This window comes from Zosterops lateralis (assembly GCF_965231275.1).
Source record: "Zosterops lateralis genome assembly, chromosome: 4".
Taxonomy (NCBI): domain Eukaryota; kingdom Metazoa; phylum Chordata; class Aves; order Passeriformes; family Zosteropidae; genus Zosterops; species Zosterops lateralis.
The window spans coordinates 737118-761458 of NC_139765.1; the positions used below are offsets into that span (position 1 = coordinate 737118).

A 24341-nucleotide genomic window follows, 5' to 3' on the forward strand; every position below is an offset into this window, starting at 1 on the left:
CGGGAGCGGGGCCGGGGCCGGGAGGAGCCCGAGCCGGGAGAACCGGAGCCCAGCACGGCACAGCCCGGTACAGCACAGCACAGCACAGCACAGCACAGCCCGGCACACCGAGCCCTCCCCGCGGGCTGACAGGCAGGTGAGGGGTTAAGGCGCCCCGCCGTCCGCTGGGGGGAGCGCGGGGCGGGGCGGGGCCTGCGGGCGGGAGGGCGCCGGTAGCTGCGGGAGCCGCCGCCGCGCTGGGCTGGGGCTGCCGGGCTGGGCAGGGCAGGGCCGGGCCGGGACCGGAGCGGCGGGGCCCTGTGCAGGTGGGTGAGGACCGGCGGGAGGGCCCAGGGAAAGGGGTGGCCGGGAGGGTCGAGGCCTCTCCCCGCCGGGCCCCTCCGCTGTCACCGCCCGGGGCAGGGCAGGGCGGGGCGGCCCGGCCACATCGCCCCCAGGCCCGCGTCCTGCCGGGCCCTGCACGGGCAGTCGGTCATCCCTGCTCTGCCCATTCCCCTGCCCTCCGCCCCTCCTCACCCCGCCCGTCCTTGGGAAACACACGCTTTTGTTGTCTCCGCCGCCCCATCGAGGTAACGGGCAGCGCTGTCCTGCTGCACACACCTTGTGCTGGGTTTTTTTTTGTCTGTTTTCCCTCTCTCTGAGCGCTGCCCGGTCAGTTTCTTGTATTTTACTGCATCTACACGGTGCTTTGTTTCTGTGCGTGCTGCCATCCTGAATTGCTGCCCTCCCACATCTGTCTCTTTCCTGGGGTGAGCTCTGCAGGTTGGGGAGGAGGCACAATATTTATTTAACCTGGAATGATGCTCTGGAAGTTTCGTGTCAATGTTCGCTGTGAAATGGTTTAAAGGGAAGCCCCGGTGGAAATGGAAGGGATTGGGTGATGCAAATATATAGAGAAACACCTATGGAGGTGCTGCTGGTGGTGGGAAGCACTATAGAAGCCGAGAGAATGAGATCTAATGGGTAAAACCAGATTATTCTGGAGAACAATGTGCATTTTAGGTTTTGGTGGCCACGCTCGGGTGTATGGGGTGGTTGTAGCTGGATAATGTGTTACCTCGGGTCCAACAGGCTGGAAACGCAGAAACTTGGCTGGTTTGGCTGTGATTGTCAAACAATGGGCAGGGACCTCCAGCAGCTGCCTGCCATCCCTCCTCTGCCCCCGGGGATTGTGTGTCTGAGGCTGGAGGTGGCTGCACACACACCTCTCTCCTCCTCCTGGGTGCACACACCTCCTCCTGAGCTCCTGACACCTCACTGGAGTTTATTTTTGGAAGCTGCAGCAGCCCAGATGTGCGTGTGCCCCAATTCAGGAACACTTGTGAGTCAGCATCCTCAAAGCCAATTCCAAATAGGATGAGAAGAGATAAATCACCACCTTGCCCGTGCTGCTGTGACTGGAGTTGGTAGTAAAATAGGGGATTTTTTTTTTTCAGCAGTGATTATTTAGTTCTGGGAGCACAGTTCAGAACTTTAGCACAGAGCAGCAGTTCCCAGAATAGTCAAGTCTATGTCTGCTATATCATCCAGAAATTTGGATTGTCTGAATCCATCGAGCTGCAGCTAGAAAAAGGTTGGGAGCTGCTGAATGAAATATGAATTTATCATCATCTTCGATATAGTTTGAACTTCTTCCACCACTTCTGGGAAACCAGTTTAACTGTAATTAAATCACTGCTGGGATGTTAGCAGAAGCCTAAACTGAGGAAAACCTGCTCTCTGGGCTATATTAAAGCATCATGTTTTTCATAATTTCTAGGCTTCTTTTTGATCCTATCATGAGCTTTTTTGGGATTCCGTTCACATAACTTTTCATCTGTAATATGTGCCTAATGGCCTGATGAGCAGAAAAGGCAGGTTTGGTATTTATGTGGCCTGTTCCCTTTTACTGAATTGCAAATCTTGGTGATGAGAGAACCCCTGGCTGGTTTTTTCGGGGGGCTTTGGTATTTAGTGGGTTCTTAGCTTTTTTTTTTTTCTTTCCTTCCTTTGAACCTGCCACTTTCTCAGTTCCTGGCAGCAGTTGTGTGCTGGTGTATGAACAGGAATATTTCACCATGCTGTCGTGACTAGTGTGTGAGTTCTTGCTGCTGTTCCTTAATTTGTGAGCAGGATATTCTCCCATTGTTATCTCCCATCCACTCACCTCTCCCTCTTTTCAAGCCTATTCCCCTGAAAATCTCTTTTGGGTGGCAGTTTTGTTACAGCTCTTACCTGGCTAAGAGAATTGGAGTGTCTGGCTAATTTTAGCTGAGCGTGATGTCAGAAGTGTAACTGTGGAGGGATGCATGTGGGTTTTTAAATAATAGAACTAAAGTCAGTGTGGGTTCCTGACCCTTGCTGGGCACCCTGCTGCAGGAGGGTCCTGTCCATGGCTGCCTCTTGGGGCCAGGAGTTTAACTCTGGGCTGCAGTGGAGCAGGAGATCCTGGAAAATCCAGTGCTGGTTGAGCACTGGTTATGTTTCCCAGCTCATGGGTTATGTCAATGTCCTTAGCCCAGTGTTGTTGTCAGAGGGAGGTGATGATGGAATTTCTGGAGCCTGCTTTGCCTTGCCCTGTGATGTTGCCCACGGTGACTTCAGGCTGCTTGGAAGCCTAATTTCACTGGTGCTTCTGAAATACCTGCAGTGCTTTTACCATTTTGTTTCTGCTCTTAGGAGGTGGGTCCTTGGTTCTGTGCCACCTGTGGGAAAGAGAGAAACAGCCATGGATGTAAACACATAGTATTTACTGACTTTGCACTCTAAAATGAGCCTATAAACTCTTTAGCCATACAGTGACAGAAAATTAACAGGTCTTCAATCTTCTAGACAATTAGCAGAGTCAGAGTTAATTTAATCAGCTTATCCCTAGGAAGTGATGTGTGATATAAGTGATATGCTGACATTCTGATACCTGTTGTGAGATGGTTACAACTCTCAGAGTGCACCAATAAAACCTCAGGAGGCTTCAAGCACCAGCACCTTGTTATCTACAAGTCTCTCATACCTTTTCTCTGTGGCCTCCCATGGGCAGCTCCACACAGCTCTGGCTCTTTCTCTCCTCCTTCTGCAGTTCCAGGTGGCTCCTTCCTGTCCCCAGCAGGGCCACCTCACCCTGTGTGTCCCTCATACACCTCCCTGCCAGCTCAGTCACCTTTATCACACCCAGAGCTGTGGGGGCATGGCTGTTCCCACTCTGGGATAATTAACAGCTGCAAGAGATCGAGGGCAAGATTGTCCTCAGCACCATCTCTGTCTGTCTCCCCACAAACACCTGTTGCTTGTTGGGTTTGGCCGTTAAAAAGGGCACAGGATGATTTTTTTTTTCTCTTCACACCTGCTTTAAATTTAGAGACATAATTACCTCCTAGTCGTTGCACAAAAGAAATCCTGGTGCACCTGGCCAGACTCCCTACATGTGTGTAAATAAAGGTTTAGCTGACATATGTGTACTTATAATAATAATAATCCTTTTTTTTGGTGATCTTTTTTTTTGGGAAAGGAGATAGGAACGAAACTATGATGGTGACAGCAGACCTTTTCTGCTGCTATCAAAACTTAAGAGTGTTAAAAGAAACAAAACTTGCTGCCAGTTAAAAGTGCTTTTGCAAAGAAAGTGCTATAGAGCAGGACAGAACATTTGCTGTGTCGTGTCTTCCTTGTTGGGGAGATCCCATGGAAGAGATTGTGTATTTGTGGGAAAGAAATGAACTAGGAAACTGATGGGTGAATATTTCTGGCTCTCGCAGAAGTGCGGGTGGTGTTTGCTGGATGAGATACCTTGTAGGAATAGGAGACAGAGGTGTCTAAAAAGGACAGGGAATCCTGATGTTTCCATGTTCTGTGGTGACCTGAAGTGTCTGGGTGGCATTTCTGCTAACCTTTCAGATGTAAAAAGTACGTAACTTTCTGTTTAGAAATGTCACTTTCTGTTTAGAAACAAAATACTCCCTTGACAAATGAATGCTGTTTTTTTTCCCCAAAACTGTTAGGGCCAGGGTTGATGACCTGCCTTTTACAAAACAGTTTTTTTAATATATTGGGGGTTTCTGAGATGCTTTTCTGGGGAGATTTCTCTGTGTGTGGGGGGGGAGAATGTATCAGTTCCCATTTTGTGTTTGCTGAGCCAGAACAAAGGCTCTGTTACAGTCACACTCAGTGAACCTGGCAGATGTGCAACTAGGTGAACTTCATTTAAAAAATACAAACCAAACATCATCACCACCACCATCCCCCCAGCTTTTAAAAAGGATTGGATGTAAACAGATGGCAGTGCTTCAGCATTTATTCCTGTGCTCTTTAGGAATGAGACTCAATCCTAATATGAACTGTTACTTTTTTGTCTGATTTCTGTCTTAATTTCATTCATCCTCTTTGCTTCCTTGCTGTCAAAGCCACAAGGACATTTTGATAAAGAACTCTGAATTCCATGGGCTCAATGCCTTGTGTCCAGTGCAATGTGCAAAATAAACCTTTTTCTGTCCCTTTTGTGTGTAATAGTAATTAATTTAAGGTGAAAAATAATGAGGCTTCTTACCTTCCAAAGCTAAAATCTACAAAACAGCCCTGAGACAGAGGCTTCACACTTTCTGTGTAAAGTAACATAGCAGCCATAGGTTTTGTAACTGGGATATGGAGTAGGAAACAACAGGAATTCATTTTTTCTCTTGGTTAGCACACCTCTGAGTTGTTGTGAATCATGTCACTTCTCTCATTATCCCCACTATGTGGATTCCTGGCAGGGTTTTATTGGAATGGAAGCTTTTCTTTTATTGGAATTCCACCCTTCCTACCTGCCCTCTACTCTGCAGTCTCTGTCCTACCGTGTAATCCAGACATTCTTACTTGCCATTAACTCTTGGGCTTCGAATTATGTAAATGGGAACAATTGCTACCTCTGTTAATGAAGTCTAATGTGTCTGCTGCAGGCCTTTATCAGATTAAGATGCCTCTTGTGAAGGCTGACTTGGGTTTTTATTATGAATCTGCCATTCAAAGCCTTCCTTGTGCAGACAGGAGTCAGTGTGACAGGGATGTTCTGTCTCCTGGGAGTTGGATCTGTGCTTTCCAGTCTGCTGAGAGGCTCTGCAGGGTCCCTGGGCTGTGGGATGCTCTTGCCTGCCTGCTCTGTGATCCCACTGCCCCACTCCTGACTGTCACACAGTGATGATATTAAGGAATTGTCTCCATAGATGTTGCAGCTTGTCAGCTGGTGTCAGTCCTGAAATTGCAGCAAAGAAATTCCCAGGACTTGCTGCAGGAGTTACTCTGAAATTCTTTGTGTTCTAAACAATATAGGCTGGATTTCCCCTGTGTCTCTGCAGCATGTTTGTGTCTATTTAGTTGTTTGCTTACCTACAAGTGGCTGATGTGCTATTGCTGTTTGTCTTGGGGTGGTGGGAGACATGAAAGGCATTATTCATTTATGTGACACAGACATCTTCCAGAGGGGAACAGAACTTTGCTTTTAATGAAGGTTCTGTTTCCTGTCAGTGCAGCCAGGAACACCTGCCCCCTGAGCCATTGGTTCACCAAAAATAATGGGTGCAGGGCTGAGTGTGGCAGCACTGCCACACACATCTCACTTTACTGGGTTCTTTATAGTGAATGTTGATGTTCAGGTCATCCCTCCAGAATTTCTCACATTTCTACTATGCCCCCATAAAGCTTTTATTGAGGACCACCAGATCTTCTGACCAGGCTGGTGTTCCTGTCCCTGTCCTCTCTCAGGCCATAATTGCCTTAGAAGGAAATCTCCCTGGAGGGCTGATGGCTTTTTGCTCCTGTTTCAGCATGCCAGCCCCTGATCCTGCTGTGGCTTCTCCATTGCTTCTCACTGCCTAGGACCAGGTTGTGGTAATGAAACAGGTGGATTTTAGTTGCTCCAGGTTGCACTCAGTGCATTTAAATGTCTGCTGCCAGATTATAAACATTTTCCACAATTAATGGTGTCTGTCTCTGTTTGTGGACAGTCACCTGGGAGCTGAGAAGACATTTTTCTCAACTGGCACTTGAAGCAGGATGTGCTGTTACCTATTTTAAAATTTTTATACAGAAGATGTGTTCATAACTATCCTTTTCCAAACCTTTTTCTGCAGTATGGTGTAAATCATGCCTGTTCTTTTTCTGATAGTCCTCCTTACAAGTTTTTCCATAATCACTACATGGCATTTTCTACTTAATGCTAAAGCAGGTCAGGTCTTTGTGCCTGCAAAGGTGCTATCCCAATTTAAATATCTATAAATATACATATCAAGTTTTTACTTGGGCTGATGTGATTTTTTTATTATTATTTTTTAATTTGGCTTGTATATAGGATGCTCTTTGAAGTTTTTGTTCTCTTAATGAGCAGCAAAGAGGAGAATTCCGTTTCATAACTGTAAAGTTCTGCAAGCCATCTTAAAGAAAAATGGTTTAGAACTGGCTTTGGCTCCCTTGTTTTTTTTGTAATCCTGGGTGAGGGTTCCTGTATTGGCAGGAAAAAGCAAAGGTTTCTGAAATCCACAGGAGAATTTGCCAAGGGAAGATGGTTAGTACATTCAGTACAGTCACAGTTGGACATTGTTCCTTATGGTTACCACCATCTTGTAGGGTTAAGGGATGATTTATTTGTGACTAAATTTAGTCTCAGTAGAAGAGGAAAATAGTAACAGTGCTGCTTGTTGGCCTCATGGAAGATAAGAGACTGTACTTGTGAGATTCCCAGGAAAATGCCACTGTGGCTCAGCAGATTGAAGAAGTAACTTTTCTGGTCATGATGTTATCTGAAAGAAATCTTCCATGTACTTTTCCTTGGACTCTGGGAGGGAAACTGGAATTCTTTCTTCTTCCTGATTAATTGGTATTGCAAAAAAGAAAATATTTTTTTTGGTCACTTCCCTCACTTTGCTGTTTTCATGGTGAAAGATTTTTTTTCTTAGTATGAATTGTATTGATATCTGCTTCTGCAGCAGTGATATTGTCAGTGGTAAATGCTACAAGGAAAATAAAAGAGTTAAGGTGTATCTTGTAAATTTTTTTCATCTTAATCTGTAGGAAATCTGTGTCAGTGGAAATACTGAAACTGGCTGCGAGTGTGGAAGAATGTATTTAGTTAATAGTTGGAATAGTCACAATTTGAAAGTCTAACAATGGTGTGGCGAAAGTGGTCATTTCAATAAAAACACTGGAGGGTTTGCTTATTTCCAGAGACAACTTTTTGTGTTAATCTGCTTTTGTGTGCAGAGTGAGTGCAGTGCAATGCATGGCAGAGTCCTTCCCCTGAGTTTGAGCTGTGCCCGCTCTGAGAATCTTCCCCACAACCTTGATCAACAGCTAATTCTAGCTCTTGCCTTTCATGGCTGGAGTTATTGGATGTTCCTGGAGTGGCAGAGGGGATGGTGGAGCAGAGCTGGGAGCTGAGTGAGCACAGGGCTGAGGTGCTGAGACCTGCCCTGCCTGCCCAGGGCACCTGGGGCTGGGTCCTGCAGTGTGGTCCCAGCTCCAGCTCCAGCCTGGGAGCTGCTCTTCTCTCAAGGACAGCAGCGACTTCCACTCAGTGAGAAGTATTGAGGGTTTAACAAAGTGTTTCCTAATGCAAGGACAAGGCAGTTCTCCATGGCAGATGTTCCATGTTGAGGGTGAGGAACTCTTTAGGAATTATCTAAGACCTTTTGAGCTCCTCTGGTGTGTTGTTAAGGACTTCACCAGGTGATGCTTCTGTGTGCAGCAGTGATGCGTTTACAGCAGCTTTTCAACTTAGTGGTTTTGGGGTGAAGTCCTTTAAATGAAACACACATAATTCTAATCTTTTGGTTCAAAGCTGTTAATGAGTGTTTGCCCTGATGTACCGCAGTGAGTTTTTAGCAAGTGAATTAAGTGCTGTGATTTGGATTAATTTTCAAGAGAACCCTAATGAACGCAGGCTCTCGGTGGAATGTACTTTATGCAGCGTCTAAGGAATCGTATCTGACTTGTTTTGAGTGCTCAAGTGGTGTCACAGCAGCATTTTTAACATTTTGATATCTCAGACAGTGAGGCTGGTCTGGAATAGCCTTTCTGTTTGGAAGAAATGTTTTTTTTCCAGATCTGGGGCACAGTGTCTTGCTTATTGAAGCAACTCCAGTGGAACACTGTAGACTTTGTTGCACAGTTTATATTTCTGTGCTGTTTTGCATGAGGATATGTAGTTGAAATAGAAGAAATGTAACTTGTATTAAAAGAATACATCTGTAGGTGTTGCTTTGGCAGATAATTTCAGTTAATGCTGGTGCCTGTTTTTCCTTGGCCAGTTTTTCTTCACATATGTGCTCTGCAATGTTCTGTAGCAATATTGGTGCTGGCTTTTCTTGTCATTTATAAAAACCAGAGTGAACATCTTGAGAACATCTTGAGAACTGCTCACAAAGCAGCGTCAATTTCCATAAGCTTTGTAAAATTCTTCATGCCATTGTATCTCCTATGAAATTGTGTGAAACTGATGAAGTGTTGGCTTGCCCTGACCTTGTTTTCCATTCAAAGTTTAAGGTTAAACTAAACATTTTGAAACTATTTCTTGTTGTATCTTTTCCTGTACTGACTCATTCTGAAAAAAAAAAAAAAAAAAAAAAAAAAAAAAAAAAAAAAAAAGCTCTGTCTTTCCTCCCTGGATTTCACACTTTTCTTTCTATCCTTTTCCAGTAGATTTTGCAATATTTTTTGTTCTCCTCCTTCCACCCACTTGCATTATTTCTACAATTTCCTTTGTAAGTGTATCCCTGTTTTAAACTTAATCTTTAACCTGTTTGCCCAGTTATTATTTCACAAACACGCTGGTTTGGAGACATTTATTCCTGATATCTGGCAAACCTGACTTCTGAGTAGAAGGGCAGGTAGATGAAAGCTGGTGTGAGAGGCAAGATGTTGGGATATATCAAATATTGCTGCTTTTATGGTGTTCTTTCATCTGATGGGATCAGGAATGTTTCAGTGCTCTAGTTTTGGTTTCAGTTGAGCCCAGCAGTAACATGAAATAATTTACACAGGAAAAAATAAAAAACAATAGAGAAAAAAAGAAGTGAGAACTGTGTAGTGGGATCAGTTTTACAGTGCAGTAAAGTTACATTTCTTGCTTCTCTGCTGGATCTTGGCTATTAACTGTGATCCCAACCCAGAGTCCCTGTGCTGAAGAGTTTCCTGCCAGCACTTGTACTACAGCTCATATTACACTGCAAAAATAAGGAATTGTATTGCATGTGCCACCAGGGTCCGTATTTAAAGGAAAACCAGAGGGGAGAAGGAAGAACAACAGGATGATGTTGTACTGCTCTGTGTTTGAAGAGGTCCCTGCTGGTGAAGTGTTATTTAATGGAATTAATCTCAGCTGGTTAATGACAAGCATATTTCAATGGAAATCTTCCCTTAACTTGAACCAAGATTTAAGTTACATTTAGTTTGAGAGAAAATAAGAATCTAGAGTCAGTTTTCAGTGGAGCTGAGATTCTCTTCTTCCTCTTGACCTTGTTGGTCTCATTGCTGGGTAGTTGTTCCTCTTTCAGGTTTGCACCTGTGCTTGCTTCAATTGTGTGGTCAGTGATGATTTCATGAGTGTTCTTAGCTTTGGTTCTGAGTTCTGCATTTGAAGTGGGGCTGACAGCAGTGCTGAGGAGCCTGCTGGTGGAGATCATGGGCACAGTCATTGCAGTCTGGCCTGTGCATTTGCAGGATGATTTCACAGCACGGGGGTTTAGGAACTGAGTCCTATGGAGGCTGGCAGTGTTTGAATGAGATACACTACTGAGTGGTTTGAAAAATTTGGTTCTCTCTTGTTCAGAAAGGTAACAAGTAAAGCATTAGGGCCAGTTAGAAATAGGAAGAAAGATTAGATAACATCTGGAAGGTTTTGTCACGGCCGACAAAATTACAGGTTGAAGACTGGTGGATTCTCTTTTTCTTCCCTCTTTACTGTGATATAACAAGATATATAGCAGCAGAAAAGCAAGGATAGCATTTTCTTTTTGAGTTTAAATATAAGGGTTTAAAGAAATATAAGGGTTAAAATAAAACATTGCTTTTCTTTATTGAGAGGAATTGAAAAATACTGGAGAAGTATAAGTATAGGTGAATATATTATATTATATATATATTGAATATCTATATAATGTGGGACAAACATTTGGTGGTAAAGTAGGTATTTAAAGTGGTATTTTTATTGATGTATTGATGATTTTAATGTGTTTCTCTCATTGACACAGATATGGTCCTGAACACCACGAGCAGTTGACTTCAGAGATGGACAGCGGGACCGGCGGCAGGTTGTGACTGGCCTTAAGCTGACTGTACACCCATCGAGGATCCACCCAGGAGTTGTCAGGAATTGTCCCAGTCTCTGCCCGTGAGTTCCCCCCCTGGCCGCAGGATGTACGGGAGCGCCCGCTCGGTGGGCAAGGCCGAGCCCAGCGCTCAGAGCCCCGGGCGCTCCCCGCGCCTGCCGCGCTCCCCACGCCTGGGCCACCGCCGCACCAACAGCACCGGGGGCGGCTCGGGCGGCGCGGCGGGCGGCGGGGGCAAGACCCTCTCCATGGAGAACATCCAGTCCCTGAACGCCGCCTACGCCACCTCGGGGCCCATGTACCTGAGCGACCACGAGAACGTGGGCGCCGACACGCCCAAGAGCACCATGACCCTGGGGCGCTCCGGGGGCCGGCTGCCCTACGGGGTGCGCATGACGGCCATGGGCAGCAGCCCCAACATCGCCAGCGGCAGCGGCGTGGCCAGCGACACCATCGCCTTCGGGGAGCACCACCTGCCCGCCGTCAGCATGGCCTCCACCGTGCCGCACTCCCTGCGCCAGGCCCGCGACAACACCATCATGGACCTGCAGACGCAGCTCAAGGAGGTGCTGCGCGAGAACGACCTGCTGCGCAAGGACGTGGAGGTGAAGGAGAGCAAGCTCAGCTCCTCCATGAACAGCATCAAGACCTTCTGGAGCCCCGAGCTCAAGAAGGAGAGGGCGCTGAGGAAGGACGAGGCGTCAAAAATCACCATCTGGAAGGAGCAGTATAGAGTTTTGCAAGAAGAGAACCAGGTTTGTCATTTATTATAACTGCTGTGTTGGTAGCATGATTAAATAACTTTAAGAAACTTGCATGTTACACTTAAGCTGCTACATTAGATCAGTGCTTTTCTTGGGTAATTGATATGTTTTCAGCTTGCAAGGCTGTTTTTAGATGTTTCTTGCCACACTTGTAAACTACTCTGAGTGCTCATTTTTCCTTGGGTGTCCTGTGAGTTTTTTCCCCCCCAGGACTGATGGTAACCACTTGGTTTCCTTTTGGAAGTATTTATTCTGTTCATAATTAATGTTTCTGTGCTGTTTACCTCTTGAAGTGTTCTCTGAGGTGCAGAATGTACCAACTGCTGACCCCCAGTATAACTGCACCGTTGCTGAATGTTGACAGACAGCCACTAAAAACAAAGCTAAAGTTACTGATATTTAGAGTGAAAACCTCCAGACCTGCAGTTTTCACAAACAGATATAAATTGTGCTCTTGGCTACATTTAAACAACAATGTTTAATACATGCTTGTTATTCTTTTGTCATAAACTCTGCATATCTTGTTATGCAGCTATCCTAAAGCACCCTGCAGGTTTTTTGTAGTGGTCTAACCAGTTACAGAATAGGCAGAAGAACAGAGATTCTCAGCTGTCTGGGTCTTTGGTCTTGTGCATCTTAAAAGCATCTCCAAATTAAAACAAAACTCAGGGGCTGATTAAAATTGAGATGTCTCTGTAGTCAGCTCTACTGTCTAAAAGCTTTCTCCAAGTTCTCCCACCTAGACCTGTATATTGCTACCTCAGTCCTGAAGTAAATATTTGTCTTTGAATGAGTGTCCTCCTGTTCAGTTGTTTCTGGCCAAATGTGAGTTCAGCACCTCCCTGGACTGTCAGGTAAAAAAACCTCCCTGTTCTCATGGAAAACAGACCCAGAAGTTCCCTGAATGTCAGTCAGCTTTCATCATGACAAAATTACTTTCCCTGTTGAGCTTTTAAAGGATCTGAGCACATTTAATGAAAGTTTCCATAATTCAAATGTGACCATGTTCTTGTAGCTTTTTTATGGTTGCTATTTTAGGCAATGCTGTTTGTGAGATTGCTTTAGGTGAGGGAGAGAGGGAAATGCTGAAAGGGCAGTGCTGGTTGTACTCTACTCCTAGGCAGCCTGTCTGAAATAGTAAATTACCTTTTGGTTACTGATTAGTCTACTACACTGAATCTGTCTGCAATTTTCACTTTTTAAAGGGCTTGAGTTGAAGAAAGTAAGTTGCTTTCCTGAGATAGTATGAAATCATTTAATGAACTTGTCTTTTAGCTTTATGGCTGTGTTCTTAGCAAATGGTGAATATCACAACTTGTTAAGGTGTGGGACACTTTGTCTTCATTTACTTTTGTCATCTTGGACTGCAGGAAACCCGAAGTTAAATAATTTTTATTGCAAAGGTAGGATTTCTTTAGAAGCAGTAATGTGATAGAAATTTTAGTTATAATGGTGTAGTACCAGGATAACAAATATCTGGAATACCAATCACTCAACTTTTCTGGTGTTCTTTGTATTTCAGTTGCAGGTAAGCCTTTGAATTCTTAAATTCTTTTCAATTTTGGCCCTGTTTTCATTGAAGAGACTGTCTTGGAATACAATAATGTTTTTTTTTTAAGTCAGTTTTGACATCTGAGGATGCTTTGGAAATCTTGCAAGAAAAATGCCATGGTTTAGAATGGATTAAGCAGTTACTAAATATGAATACATTAGAGACCAGTGATTTCTCTGTCCTAGGTTTTTTTTTTTTTTTTTTTTTTCTTTGTCTTTCCTTAATCCCCTAATTAAACATTTACAGATATTTCTAGGCTGCTGTTCTCTAGGCAGTCACTGTAATTACCACCACACAGGCAGAATTGTATAACTCTGGCCCAAAAGTAAGAAGGGTGCATTTTAAAAGCGAAGGGATATTATTGTGTTGAGCTGTAAAAACTAAGAATGCTAATTACTAGCATTACAGTCAGCTACCAGTGTGTTCTAATTAAATTCTGAATTCATTGTGTCTTCTATAGCCTTTTGGAGTTGGTCACTTCAGCCCTTCATGTGGAAGATCAGTTTAATAGGATTTTCTGTAATTAAACACACTTCTCTATTTAGACTCTGTACCAGGAATTTCCCAGATCTGTTGGGGGACCACAAAATATCTTCATTTCCCCTTCAGCCTCCTTCTAAAATGAGTTCCAGTATAATTGCAGGAACTGGAGTTCTAGATTTAATTATGAGTATTTCAGCACATCACTTTCTTTTAAAAGCCTTCTTGCACATGCAGTACTTGTGCTTTATTTAAAGTTTATCTCAGACCAGTTGGAGTGTTAAAAAGGGACTCAACTCAGGAGCCAGGATGCTGGGTGACTCATGCCATGATCTGATAGTCATCTCAATCTCTGTATTCCTCTGCACACACTTGATTGTCCCTGATGGTATTGCTGTTCTTGTCACCTCAGCCTGAGTGATTGAGGGTTTGGGAGTTGTTAAAGTACCTGATAATGTGAGTCCTGGCTGATTGCTGCCTCAGCCTGCTGGGAGTAAATGCACTGGTGTCTCTGAGTTTTCTCTGCCTGTTTCTTGGGAATATGTACCAATAAATGTATTTATTTATTGATTATTGATTTCCAGGGAACCTTCTTGGTTCAGTGAAGCTCAGGGAATGACTACAGAGTGTGTTACCTGTCCTGAGCACTCTCAGCCCTGTGGTTGTTCTCCGAGGGCACTGAATGGGAGGATATCTTGGGTACAACCCTGGGAATGCCATGCACACTCTCTCTGTAGCTCTCAGCCCTGCAGCCTTGCCCAGATGTGTTCTTTTCCCCAGCTGTGGTGCAGCACAGCTGGATTCAGCAGCTGCTCTCAGCAAACCCTACAGCTGGGGCGTGGAGCTCTATTTCCATCCTTTGGTGCTGATCCTGAGGAGACAGAAAACCCTTTCTTTTCAGAAATGGGGAATGTCACCGAAAGCTCACTCGGAGGAACTCAGAACTAAACATGGGAAGTGTTCCTGTAGTTCACACAGACTCTTAGAAAAGCAGACAGTTCTCAGTGCAGTGTGGATGAGTTAACCAACCATTCTTTGCTGGAAGCCCAGAGCAGAGTGCAGATGATTGCTCAGTTATGCAGAGCCATGCATATTCAGGGAGGAATTGATGAAACCAGTAAACAGGAGCTTGGTTTTGGCATGGTCTCACTCTCCTCAGCGTGCTTTAGTGGGAGCTGTGTTTTTCTGAGTTGAAAAATATATATTTTTTTAGTGTGTGTGGTTTAAAGTTTCCCTGGAAACTTCTTCATCAGGAGCCAGGAGAGGAAAGGAAAGACAGTGGGTATGTTTTGCACCACAGATAGAAATAATTTCCCTAAAACCTGAGCAGTGGCGAGGTGCTGTGAAACTCAAGGACAACGGAGTTCCACGCAGTTGAAACTTGCTTAAGACAAGGTGATTGTGCCTTAACATGAGCAGTGCAATGCAGATTTGGTGTCTAACGCCCTGCATTGAAATTTCTCACATTTGACTGATCTACTTTTAAGGTCAGACTGATGTTTCAGCTCAAACAGTGTGGTACTGCTGAAAACATCTTTTTACTTTGATGCATTTCTGTGGTCTTCTTGTGGTTAGAGACCTTAGATGTCTGAGTCAGAGAGTTTAACCAAGAAAATATTTCTGAAAGGAATTTCACCTGGCTTGGGGTAAGCACTTGAAGAACGTTGTACTTCATTGTGATGGATGTATTCCAGCATTTCACCAGATTCTCCAGAGTCAGAAGTATTTTCCATGTCTTTGTACTGTGTAATGAGCATCTCACTTGCAAAAATGTGGTTGTCCATGTGTTAAACCCTCAAAAGCATTGGGTACTGCTCTTAAGAGACTGGCAGGGCTTCTAATGAGTACATTCTTTCTCTGAAAATCAGATTGATCCTCACTTCTTCATTGGTTGGGTTGTTTTTTTTTTTAATTATATATTACAAAAATTTTTGCTATGTCTTAGCCCTGTGTCATTCTGTTACTGCCCCATTTCTGAGCTGGTTATTAGTTGATAGAAAACTAAACTTTCTTCCATTCTGGGTGTTGAATTGTGCAGTCTGTGGGTCCATAGGCATTGCTTAAAGGCATTCTCTGTATCCCAGAGCATTGCATTTAAATAATTCCTTCAGTGGCAGATGCCTGTTGGCTCTCTAGAATTCTGCCAGCTTTAAGGTTCCTTCTGCCTTTCCCCAGCTGCAGCATGAAATTATAATTCAGTTCTCTTTCAGAATAACTCAAAACTCCCTCCTCCAGAGTGCTTGGTTATCTGAAACATTGATCAAGTCACAGCACTTAGTAAAGACCTCAAAAATTGTCATGGGATCACCCAAGAGAACAGCCTGTGTTCTGTCTTCTTTTCAGTTCTGTAAGGAACTAAACCAAGGCATTTTGTGGTTCTCTGTATCCCCAGGGCTCCTTTTGTCCCGTGGCTCCCGTCGAGGAGGGATCCAATGCCTTGGCTTGCCTTGAGCTGCAGCATAGGCTGAACCAGCTGCTCTCTGCTTGATCCATCAAACATCTGAGGGGAATTGTACCTAAAAAGCAGCTTGGACTAGAGCAGGTGACGTCAGTGCTGCTGTTGAACTCAGTAGTTTAACTGTGCTTTTTCTGCTGTTAAGCTGGAGCCGGGATTACTTCAAATTCTGCAGAACTTAGAGCAGACTCTGCTATAATTCTTTCTCTAATGTGTATTGAGTGTGTTCAGATGTTAGACTCCTCACTGGGGTGGCAGTGTGTTATTCCAGCATTTACTGTTGATGCTCCTGAAGAGTCTTGCCTGTGATGCTGTGTTTCTGTAGAAGCCATTGCTCCTTTCAGCACTGTCCCATTTGTGGTGGTTGAGTTAGTAATCCTTTCCCTCAAGTGTTCTTGCTTTCTAAAGGATGAACTGGGTAGCTGGGAACTGTGTAAGGCTTCCTCTTTGAGTCAGCAGTGAGCAGTTAACAGTGATGGATGGTGGCAGTAGTGCAGAGGTGCTCCTGCACTGTGGGTGATTCCTGCTGATGGTACAGCTTTCCTGTGCCAGCTCCAGCCTTACTCTGCCTGCTCTTGATTTAAGGGGAAAGTGAGGAGCACTTCAGGTGGAACTGCCAGGCCATGAAAAAAAAGGTTGTAGTTGTGCTGGTCTTATGTTCATCTTTCAGGTGTGCCTCCAGGGCCAGAAACTGAAATAAAGCTTTTTTTAAACTCTTTTGTATTTGGTGATGCTAGGAAGAGATTTGAGGATGGTCAGCAGAGTGGGGCCACCATGACTAAACTGTTAGGTGGAAAGAACAGATTTTTTTTCTGCAAGGTAGATTTCTAGGGTACTGTTAACAGTCCATTTAATTCTTAACACATAAGTAAGACAGAGGAACATTTGTATTAGGGATAAATATTTGTATAAATGTGTACTCTGAGATAAAAGCTAGAGACCAAAAGGGGACATTTCTGCACTCTGAAAGCTGTGTGTTGGTGAAGAGCAGTCATGCCAACTATCTGAACTAATAATTGAAGAAACATTGTGAAATGACACTTCAGGCTCAGCTGGCAGGAGGAAAATAAGGGAATAAACTTGGTAGTGCTTTGGATGTTCCAGTCTAGAACTCCTTTGAATGTATTTTCTGTGTACCCCCGTGTTTAGGGGACACAGTGGACCAGCAGTGTTCTCAGTGGTGAGAATTGAGAAAAGATCTCATTGAGATCTCCAACAGAAATTAGATTATAAATCAGGTAGCATAGCTATTGAGGATTACACTTTCTTCCTTGAATGGATAATGCTTTGTTGTTCTTCCATATAATTTTTGGCATAATCTGTTGAACACACAGAAAAATGGCTTCATCTGCTAAATGTAGTGGATTATAATTATATCTCCATTTTTTGTCTGGAGATAACAATCAGCAGACCCTGAAAAGAAAATCTTTTTAGCAAAACTTAGTTTCATAACCCACAGGGTCTACATAATGATGTTTTTGCATGGTATTTTCAGATTGCTATTGGTTCTCTTGGAAAGGTCAGAGGCACCATCTGTAGTGGAAAAGAATACAAGGACAAAGTGTATTTGGTTTCCTTCTGTGGTGAGACCAGTTGTTCTGTCTGAGGGATTTGCTGGGTACCTTGGACTGTGAAGCAGAAAGGGGGAGTTTGGTTAAATTGGCAGCCTTGAGCAGCATATTTTGCAAAGTGCCAGTGGAAATGAGAGATCTGAGTAAATCACAAAAAAACCCTCCTTGATTTAGTGATGGTTTTGCTTCCAAAGAATATTAAATAGTCTGTTTTCCCTTGATTATCCTGAGAGGACTTTATATTTTTTTTTTCTATTAATAACCTTGGATTAAACACTAAAAACTTCTGTACTGTTTGGGGCTTTACAATTTACATCATGTTTTGCAATTGCTAAGGCAGTACTGACATTTAAACCATAAAGAAAAGAAAGGAAGGATCTTCTATCAAGATCTAGATCAATATTTGAAGAGATCTCGTGATAATCCAATTTTTTATCAGTTGATCTCCATTAAGAAAGCCTTGTTACAGATTCACCCTAGGAAGAGATTGTATTTTTAAAGAAAAAAAACCCAAACAACTCAAACCCCTAAAAGCATAAATCCAATCAAAAAAAGAACTCCCAACCCTCCAAAAGCATAAAATACTTTTATATTCCTTGTGTGCTCCCCAAAATGAGTGTGATCAGAGGCCAAAATCCTGGCACAGAGCACCATTATGGCTTTTTCTAGTGCTCCCTGCTTTGGAAATCAGAGGAGTTAAACTGATGTATAACAGTTACAGGAATAAATACCCTGTGACTGCCTTCTTCAGTTTAATTTTAGCAACTTGGTTTGTAAACTGGAATGCTAAGTAATGTAGAATCATCAGGAAACCTAAAGAGCTTCGTGCTTGCTGCTTTTAAGCTGTTTGTTGAGCTGTATATCCAAGGTTTTAACATTAATTTATGTACTACTTCTTATTCCTGTTGCTATTTGAATGATTAAAGTGTGTGAGCAGTGGGCTGCTCTGGCTCTTCTCTGGGTGGGAGCTACTGGTGCAGGATCCCCTTAAAACAGAGGGGAAAATGTAATTCTTGCTGCTGTGTGCTGCCTGCAGTTCCTGGGAAGGATTGCTTTTAAAATCCAATGGCTGTCATCACTGTTTTGGAAAATAATGGTGTAAGTCAGCGAGGGTGAGCAGCTGGTTGGGGGCAGTTGGGTTCTCCCAGAGTTTGGTTTCACAGCACCAGAAGGAGTTTGAGGGCAGTGTGTAGGTTTCTGACCATCTGGGGCAGTTCATTGCAAGCACAGAACAGCATCTGGTCAGGGGGGGATGGCTCTGAATTCCAGGGGTAACACAAAATACACTTTATTATGGAGAGAGGAGGGAAGGGATGGAGATCTGCTGTCCAGTAAAAAGAGATTTTCCAATGCTTTGTGAATGTGGCAGAGTGGTGAAGACTAAGTTTTATTTAAGGTGCTTTGTTGCATGCCTGTTTCTCTATGATATTGTCATCGGGTTGTGTACATGGTTACACATTTCCATTTCTGCACTGGTGCCCCTATCTCCCTTCCCCTGCCCCAGTGGGCTGCAGAGAGCAGCAGGGTGAGGGCCAGGCTTTGGAAAACAGGCAGGTAATAAATGAAGCCTCACTGTGTCTGTATCAAATGCAGTTTTCCTGGCCAGTCCCTTTGGTGTCACTGGGTTCTCATGGGCAGCCCTGGGGAGGAGCAGGCACCTCACTGAAGAGTTTTTCACTGCCTAAAACATCCCACTGATGCATTTCCACACGAGACAGTAGCCTTGACATTGACTTCATTGCATTTTTGGATCCTTCTTATCAGATGATCAGGTACCAGCTACCTTGGGTGGTTCAATTCTGTGAACAGATGGTCTTCTAATTAACTGTGGCTGTGGATTCCAAAGAATATGGGGCCACACACTTCTTCTGATGCCTGTCACTTGTTTCTGGGATTAAAACAAGGCAGCACGTGAACTGCCGTCATTTAGAAATTAAAATTCTATTTCTTTGGGTACTTTGGACAGGATCTGTCTCTTTCATAGCAGTTGATAGCTCCTGGCATTAATATATATTATTAATATATATAATATATATGTGTATACATCCCCACACAAATCCTGCCCTTTGTTAATGCAGTCAGATGAGGCTTATATACCTTTTTTCCTTCCAGGAATCACAAAATTGTCTGAGTAAAGGGTGATTTTTAGTGGATCGTGTTCCTGGTGACAAACACTTCTTTTTAACTGAGGGGAGGGAAGAGCTTCCTGAACATTTGTGTCGTACCATATTGTCTTTGAGAAATCTTCTACCTACAGGCTTAACCTGTTGTTAAACTTGTTCGTTCTTTTTTGTATTTTACTCTTGGCATAATTTGTTAGACTTCACGCAATGGGTATCAGTTCTTGGATGAGCAGAAACAAACCATGAGGCAACAGAAGTAATTTATTTCTCTCTAATAGGGAGCTTTCCTTATTAGAAATACCCACCCAGGCTGTTGCAGCATCTGATCTCCCAGCCAGGAGCCTCCACCAGGCTGACCTTAGGTCTCTTTTCTCTTTGGAGAGATGGGAACATATAAAAATAAACATTTGGTTTGCTGAATGATTCAGGGTTATCATCCCAAAGCTCTTAAAATGTTCTAAATGTCACAATCAACCCAGCTAAGCAGCACCATCCTGTTTGGAAAGTGAAATGTCCCTGTGGAAGGTTCCATCCTCCAGTGCCAGTTTGTGCCTTGGTCTGAGCTACAGAAGGAGTTGATTGATGAGAAAGAGACTGATGTTCTTTCACAGTGCTCATACTTTTGGATTTGGCTTCAACTAAAAATTGACATGAAGTTCTGAAAGTGTCTTTGGCTTCTGTGGAAAAGGTTTCAGTGTGTCTTTGTTGGGTGAGAGAAGGACATCCATGAGGAGGATAACAAAAGCTGTAGGCTGAGAATTAGTGCTGAGAGGTGAAATGAGGGATCTCAGAATGATCCTGGGAAAAGGAAATGGGCAGAAAGAACAAGCAGAATAAAGGCTTTTAAATAGGCTGTTAGGAAATGTGCCCTGCCCTGGAGGGCACATTATTTCTGTCAGCTGGGTGAATGTGGAGAATAAGATTCTTCAGTGATTCATTATTCATCTCTGCTCAGTTTGGGAGTGAAAATGACACTGTTGTGATTACTGGGTACAGCTTAGTTAAATACCAATATTGCAGTGTTTTTCTGACTGTGCAGCTCAGTAACTCTGATGAGAAGGGAGAGAACGACTTTGGGAGAGGACAGAGGTAAAAATCTACATCATTTCTTGATCTCATCAGCTGTGACATATTTGTGTGGCTTACATTAGCATAACACATTTATGGACTTTTCTGCAATCTTCCTTTGCTGTGCACAGAGGTTAATTTTAACAGATGTTGTTGCTTGTGAGGATTAATAATTTATCTGAAGTACAAAAGACCTACAACCATAGGTGTGCCTATTTTTGAGGGTAGAGGAATTTCCCAATCTTCATCAGTCAAATTACTCTATTTGGGGAAGCTTTGATTTGGAGGACAGCCCTCAGCTGGTGTGTGATGGGTCAGGTTTGGCCCTGTTAATGTGTAACCACTGAAATAATCTGAGAGCTGAGTTACTGAAGGGAAGGACCTTTCTAAGAAACCACAGATTTACTGTCACTGGAGAGAATAAATAGTGTGCTCTGGATGTGCAGGCAACAGTTACCTCAGACATTTCATGATCCTCTGTGCAGGGATGTGTTTAGACTTTCCTCATCACTTCACTGTGCCTGGAATGTTCCAAAATATGGAATTATCTGCAGTCACTTGTCTGGGGGGAGGGAAAAACCACCTTGCAATAAAATGAGTAATACAGACTTTTCTTTACATGGATGTAATTTTGATATGAACTAGCAGATGGTTGTGAGAGAATGACAGAAAAGTTTTAAGAAGTGTCCTTTGGGCCAGGATTTGTAAGAAGGTCTGTGCATGTGCTTGACCAAAGAGTTGAGGCAAGTGTGGGTCCTGCTGTGTGTGCTCAGGTTATGATTTACAATATTTTTGCTGTTGTGTAACATCCTAGTGAGAATCTTACACTAGTTCCTCCACTCATTGGTTGGAAATTGTGTATCTTCAAATGGCTTTTACAAAACCCACCTTATTTTGGTTGAACTTTTTGCTTGCATGTCCCTAAATATGTTTACAACTTAATTTAAAATTGGGCTTTGCAGTGAACATGTTGAGCAAGTGGTTGTGCTGCTGTCACATTCTCTCTTCTCCATCTTCCAGCAGTCAGAGTCAAAATCCAATGTTTGTGACTTAAGGAGGGTTCCAAGTTATAGTTTCTATCCAGGAAAAGCATTTTCTTTATTTTTCTGCCAAAGCTGGGAACGCATTCAAGACTTCCCTTCTAAAACCGTGTGCTGTGTTTTCTCAATGCAGAATCCATTCAGTGTGTATATATTAAAAGAATTATTCCTCTTCTCCTTTCCATGTGGTTGAATTAGCTTGGAGGGCCCTGAGGTCTGTCTCCTCTCTGACTGGGTGAGAATTGTCATTCATTTATATTTAGCATCACTTTTTTTTGTTAATTAACTTTTCCTAGTGTTTCATGTCGAGCTTCTTTAATCTGAAAGTCTGGGAATTTGTGGACAAAATCATTAATTCACTTTCTTTTTTATCCTTAATAGGGTTGTTACTGTTTCTTTGTGAATTGCTGAATGCCAGACAGCCTTTGAAGATTGATCTGGGAAAGGAGATCTGTACTTTACAGGTTGAGCTTGTTAACAGGTGATTTGGTGCAGAAAACTGATTATTGCAGGCAGTGGTTGGTGCTGTGACACCTTCGTGTGCTCTGCAGATAATTGTGCTGATGAACACTGGATTGAGTGCACTCATTTTATAGTGTACCAACAACCAGAAGGTCAATATCTTATAAGGGTTATACACAGCTGAAACTGAGGTGAGAGTTTGCTGCTGAGCACTTCAATCCCTGAAATTCTGCTCTGTCCAGTAGAACTTCATGAATAGCAGAACTTCACTGCAAAAATGCAGGAGTTTTGTTTTTTTTTCATAAAAATGGGTTATTTTACCATATTTTTATATTCTCACTGCTTTTTCACTTTAAGGGGGAAGACGCTGTTTTGGTTTTTTTTTATTATTATTTTTTTTTATTATTATTATTTTTATTTTTATTTTATTTTTTTTATTTTTGTTTTTTTAAATTCTCACTGGATGGGTATTTCTGCCCTCATTCTTCCATTCAGCCAGGCTTCTTTTGTGGATCTTTAAGCTGTGAAAATCAGCAGTGCCTCAGTTTTTATTCCTAGTTACATGTATTGCAATCAGCAGTGGTGTTTAACTTGCAAAACTTGTTACCTTGTGAATGAGTTCACATTAGTCTGCACGTTTTTGGAGTGATGGGAGGCCTGATAAAAAGGCTGCTCTTAATTTATGCAAGTCACTTTCTGGACTGGATTGGGCAGATTTGCACAGCAGAGTCCCTGTTCAGGTGTTCTGTGATGGCAAAGGCAGGACATGACCACCTGAATTTGGTGCTTTGTGACCTCAGTCAGTTCATAAGTGACTGCTGAGGTTCTGCCAGGTGTAACTGATACTCTGCATCCCTTGTACTCTGCCTGATAAACCTGAATTACCAGTGATGAAATACCAGGGGTTAGTGCTTCCAAGTTACAAAACTGCTGTAAATGCCATGGAGAGATTGAGCTTCCAGTGGGAACATCCTCCCTTTAACCTGTGTTAACATGCTCTGCATTAGCATCTCAGTTATTTTCAGAACTTGGGTCTATCACATCAGGGTTTTTGTCATCAAGAAGTGCTGTTAACCAGCATGTTTAATGGCACTTTCAACAGGTGCTATTAAATCATGATGACAGGAGCTTATCTAAAACATGAAGTAGAATGTATTAGAGAAGTATTTTTATTAGAAGTAAATGATTGTACCATCACTTACAGTGTTTTATTTGTAGCTAAATTTTTTTTTTTTCTTTTGCTTCCCACATAATTTTCTTGTATTCTTTTGGGCTGGTTTCCTCTTGCTTAATCACATTTCTTTTCTTTTCACCCTTCAGCACTGGGCTGGCTGTTGGGAGATGAGTAGCACGATTGTTTTAATGTCATTTTCCATGTTGGACTCATTTAAATTGCACAAGTTCAGTTTTGTGCAACAGGTTATGCCCTGAGGCACACACACATTGTGTATCCAAGCTCCTTGTTTACAGGGCTAAAATGGAAACAAGGAGAGCCCTGTGTTTTGTGGAGTTCCTACAATACCTCATGTTCAGAGCACAGTTTTATGTTGACTTCATAGTAACAAATTATTTGTGCATCTTCTGAATGCCCAACAGGCAGATCAGCAATAAGAGTGTGGGTATCATAAGCTGTAGGGAAAGAAACCAAACTGACAACTAACCTGACAGAAACTCTCTGGAAAAAAAAAAAAAAAACAACATTTAGCTGTTGTCTCAGTTGTATTTCCCCAGAATTAATTAACAGATTAATTGTATTAATCTGTTTGGTGCTCATTCTTGATGTATCCCTCTTTCCTGCCATGAAATTGCAGATCAATTGAGAAATATCAGTAATTAACATCTCTACAGGGCTTTTCCCCCTCTAGTCCCCATCACTCTGTGCACCAGAGCAGTTGGTATTGTAATAATGGGAGCACACAGTCAGAATATGGTAAATAGAGTCAGTTCAGGATGAGTCAACACACATATTAGCAACTCCTGAACTGTACAAATATATTTTAATGTAGTTCTTGGATGGAATTTGTTTTAAAAATGCTGTATTTCCATTGCCATTCATCTCAGGTAATTTGTCGCTGTCCCCTTTGGCTGGTTCTGGTTTTAGAGAGTTGAGTGAATTCTTTGGGTGACCTGAGTTCTCTCTGAGGAGGGGCTTGGCAAGAGGTTGGTTTTCACATGGTTGTGTTCCTTTAGCAGCAGGGCTGAGGGAAACAACATTCAAATGTATCACCTTAGAACTGTAAATGTATTTTTATTGCATAGAACATGTTTTTTAATGAACCCTAGAATGAATTCAGTCTTGCTTGTGCCAACACAATCATTGTGAATCATTTACTCTTTGCTCACAATATCAGTGTTCAGAACAGTTTGGTTGGAAGTAATAAATGAGTATTGAATTTTCCTTTTGATTTTATAAAACCCAGTAAGTTGTGCTTTGGTTTCTGAAGGTTCCCATTCTTGGGCAAATATTAAGGAAAGGAATAGAGAAGGCTGGTGGGTTTGGGGTTTTTTAGGTTTTTTTTTTTTCACCTCCTGCTTGTGGAACTCGAGAACTTTCC

The 24341-nt window shown here is 42.8% G+C and overlaps 1 protein-coding gene across 5 annotated transcripts in view; it reads left to right on the top strand.

Moving 5' to 3' along the window:
• The first annotated feature begins 86 nt into the window (after positions 1 to 86).
• The window catches only part of ERC1 (ELKS/RAB6-interacting/CAST family member 1), a 232486-nt gene continuing 208231 nt past the window's right edge, over positions 87 to 24341 (top strand). For 4 of the 5 annotated variants that reach the window (XM_083859867.1, XM_083859869.1, XM_083859870.1 and 1 more), the window contains exons 1-2: positions 87 to 136; positions 10194 to 11026. In XM_083859867.1, coding sequence (XP_083715993.1) covers positions 10358 to 11026 — 669 coding nt within the window. In that variant the 5' untranslated portion in view covers positions 87 to 136; positions 10194 to 10357. The remainder of the gene's footprint in view (positions 137 to 10193; positions 11027 to 24341) is intronic. The other variant, XM_083859868.1, reaches the window with a different exon arrangement.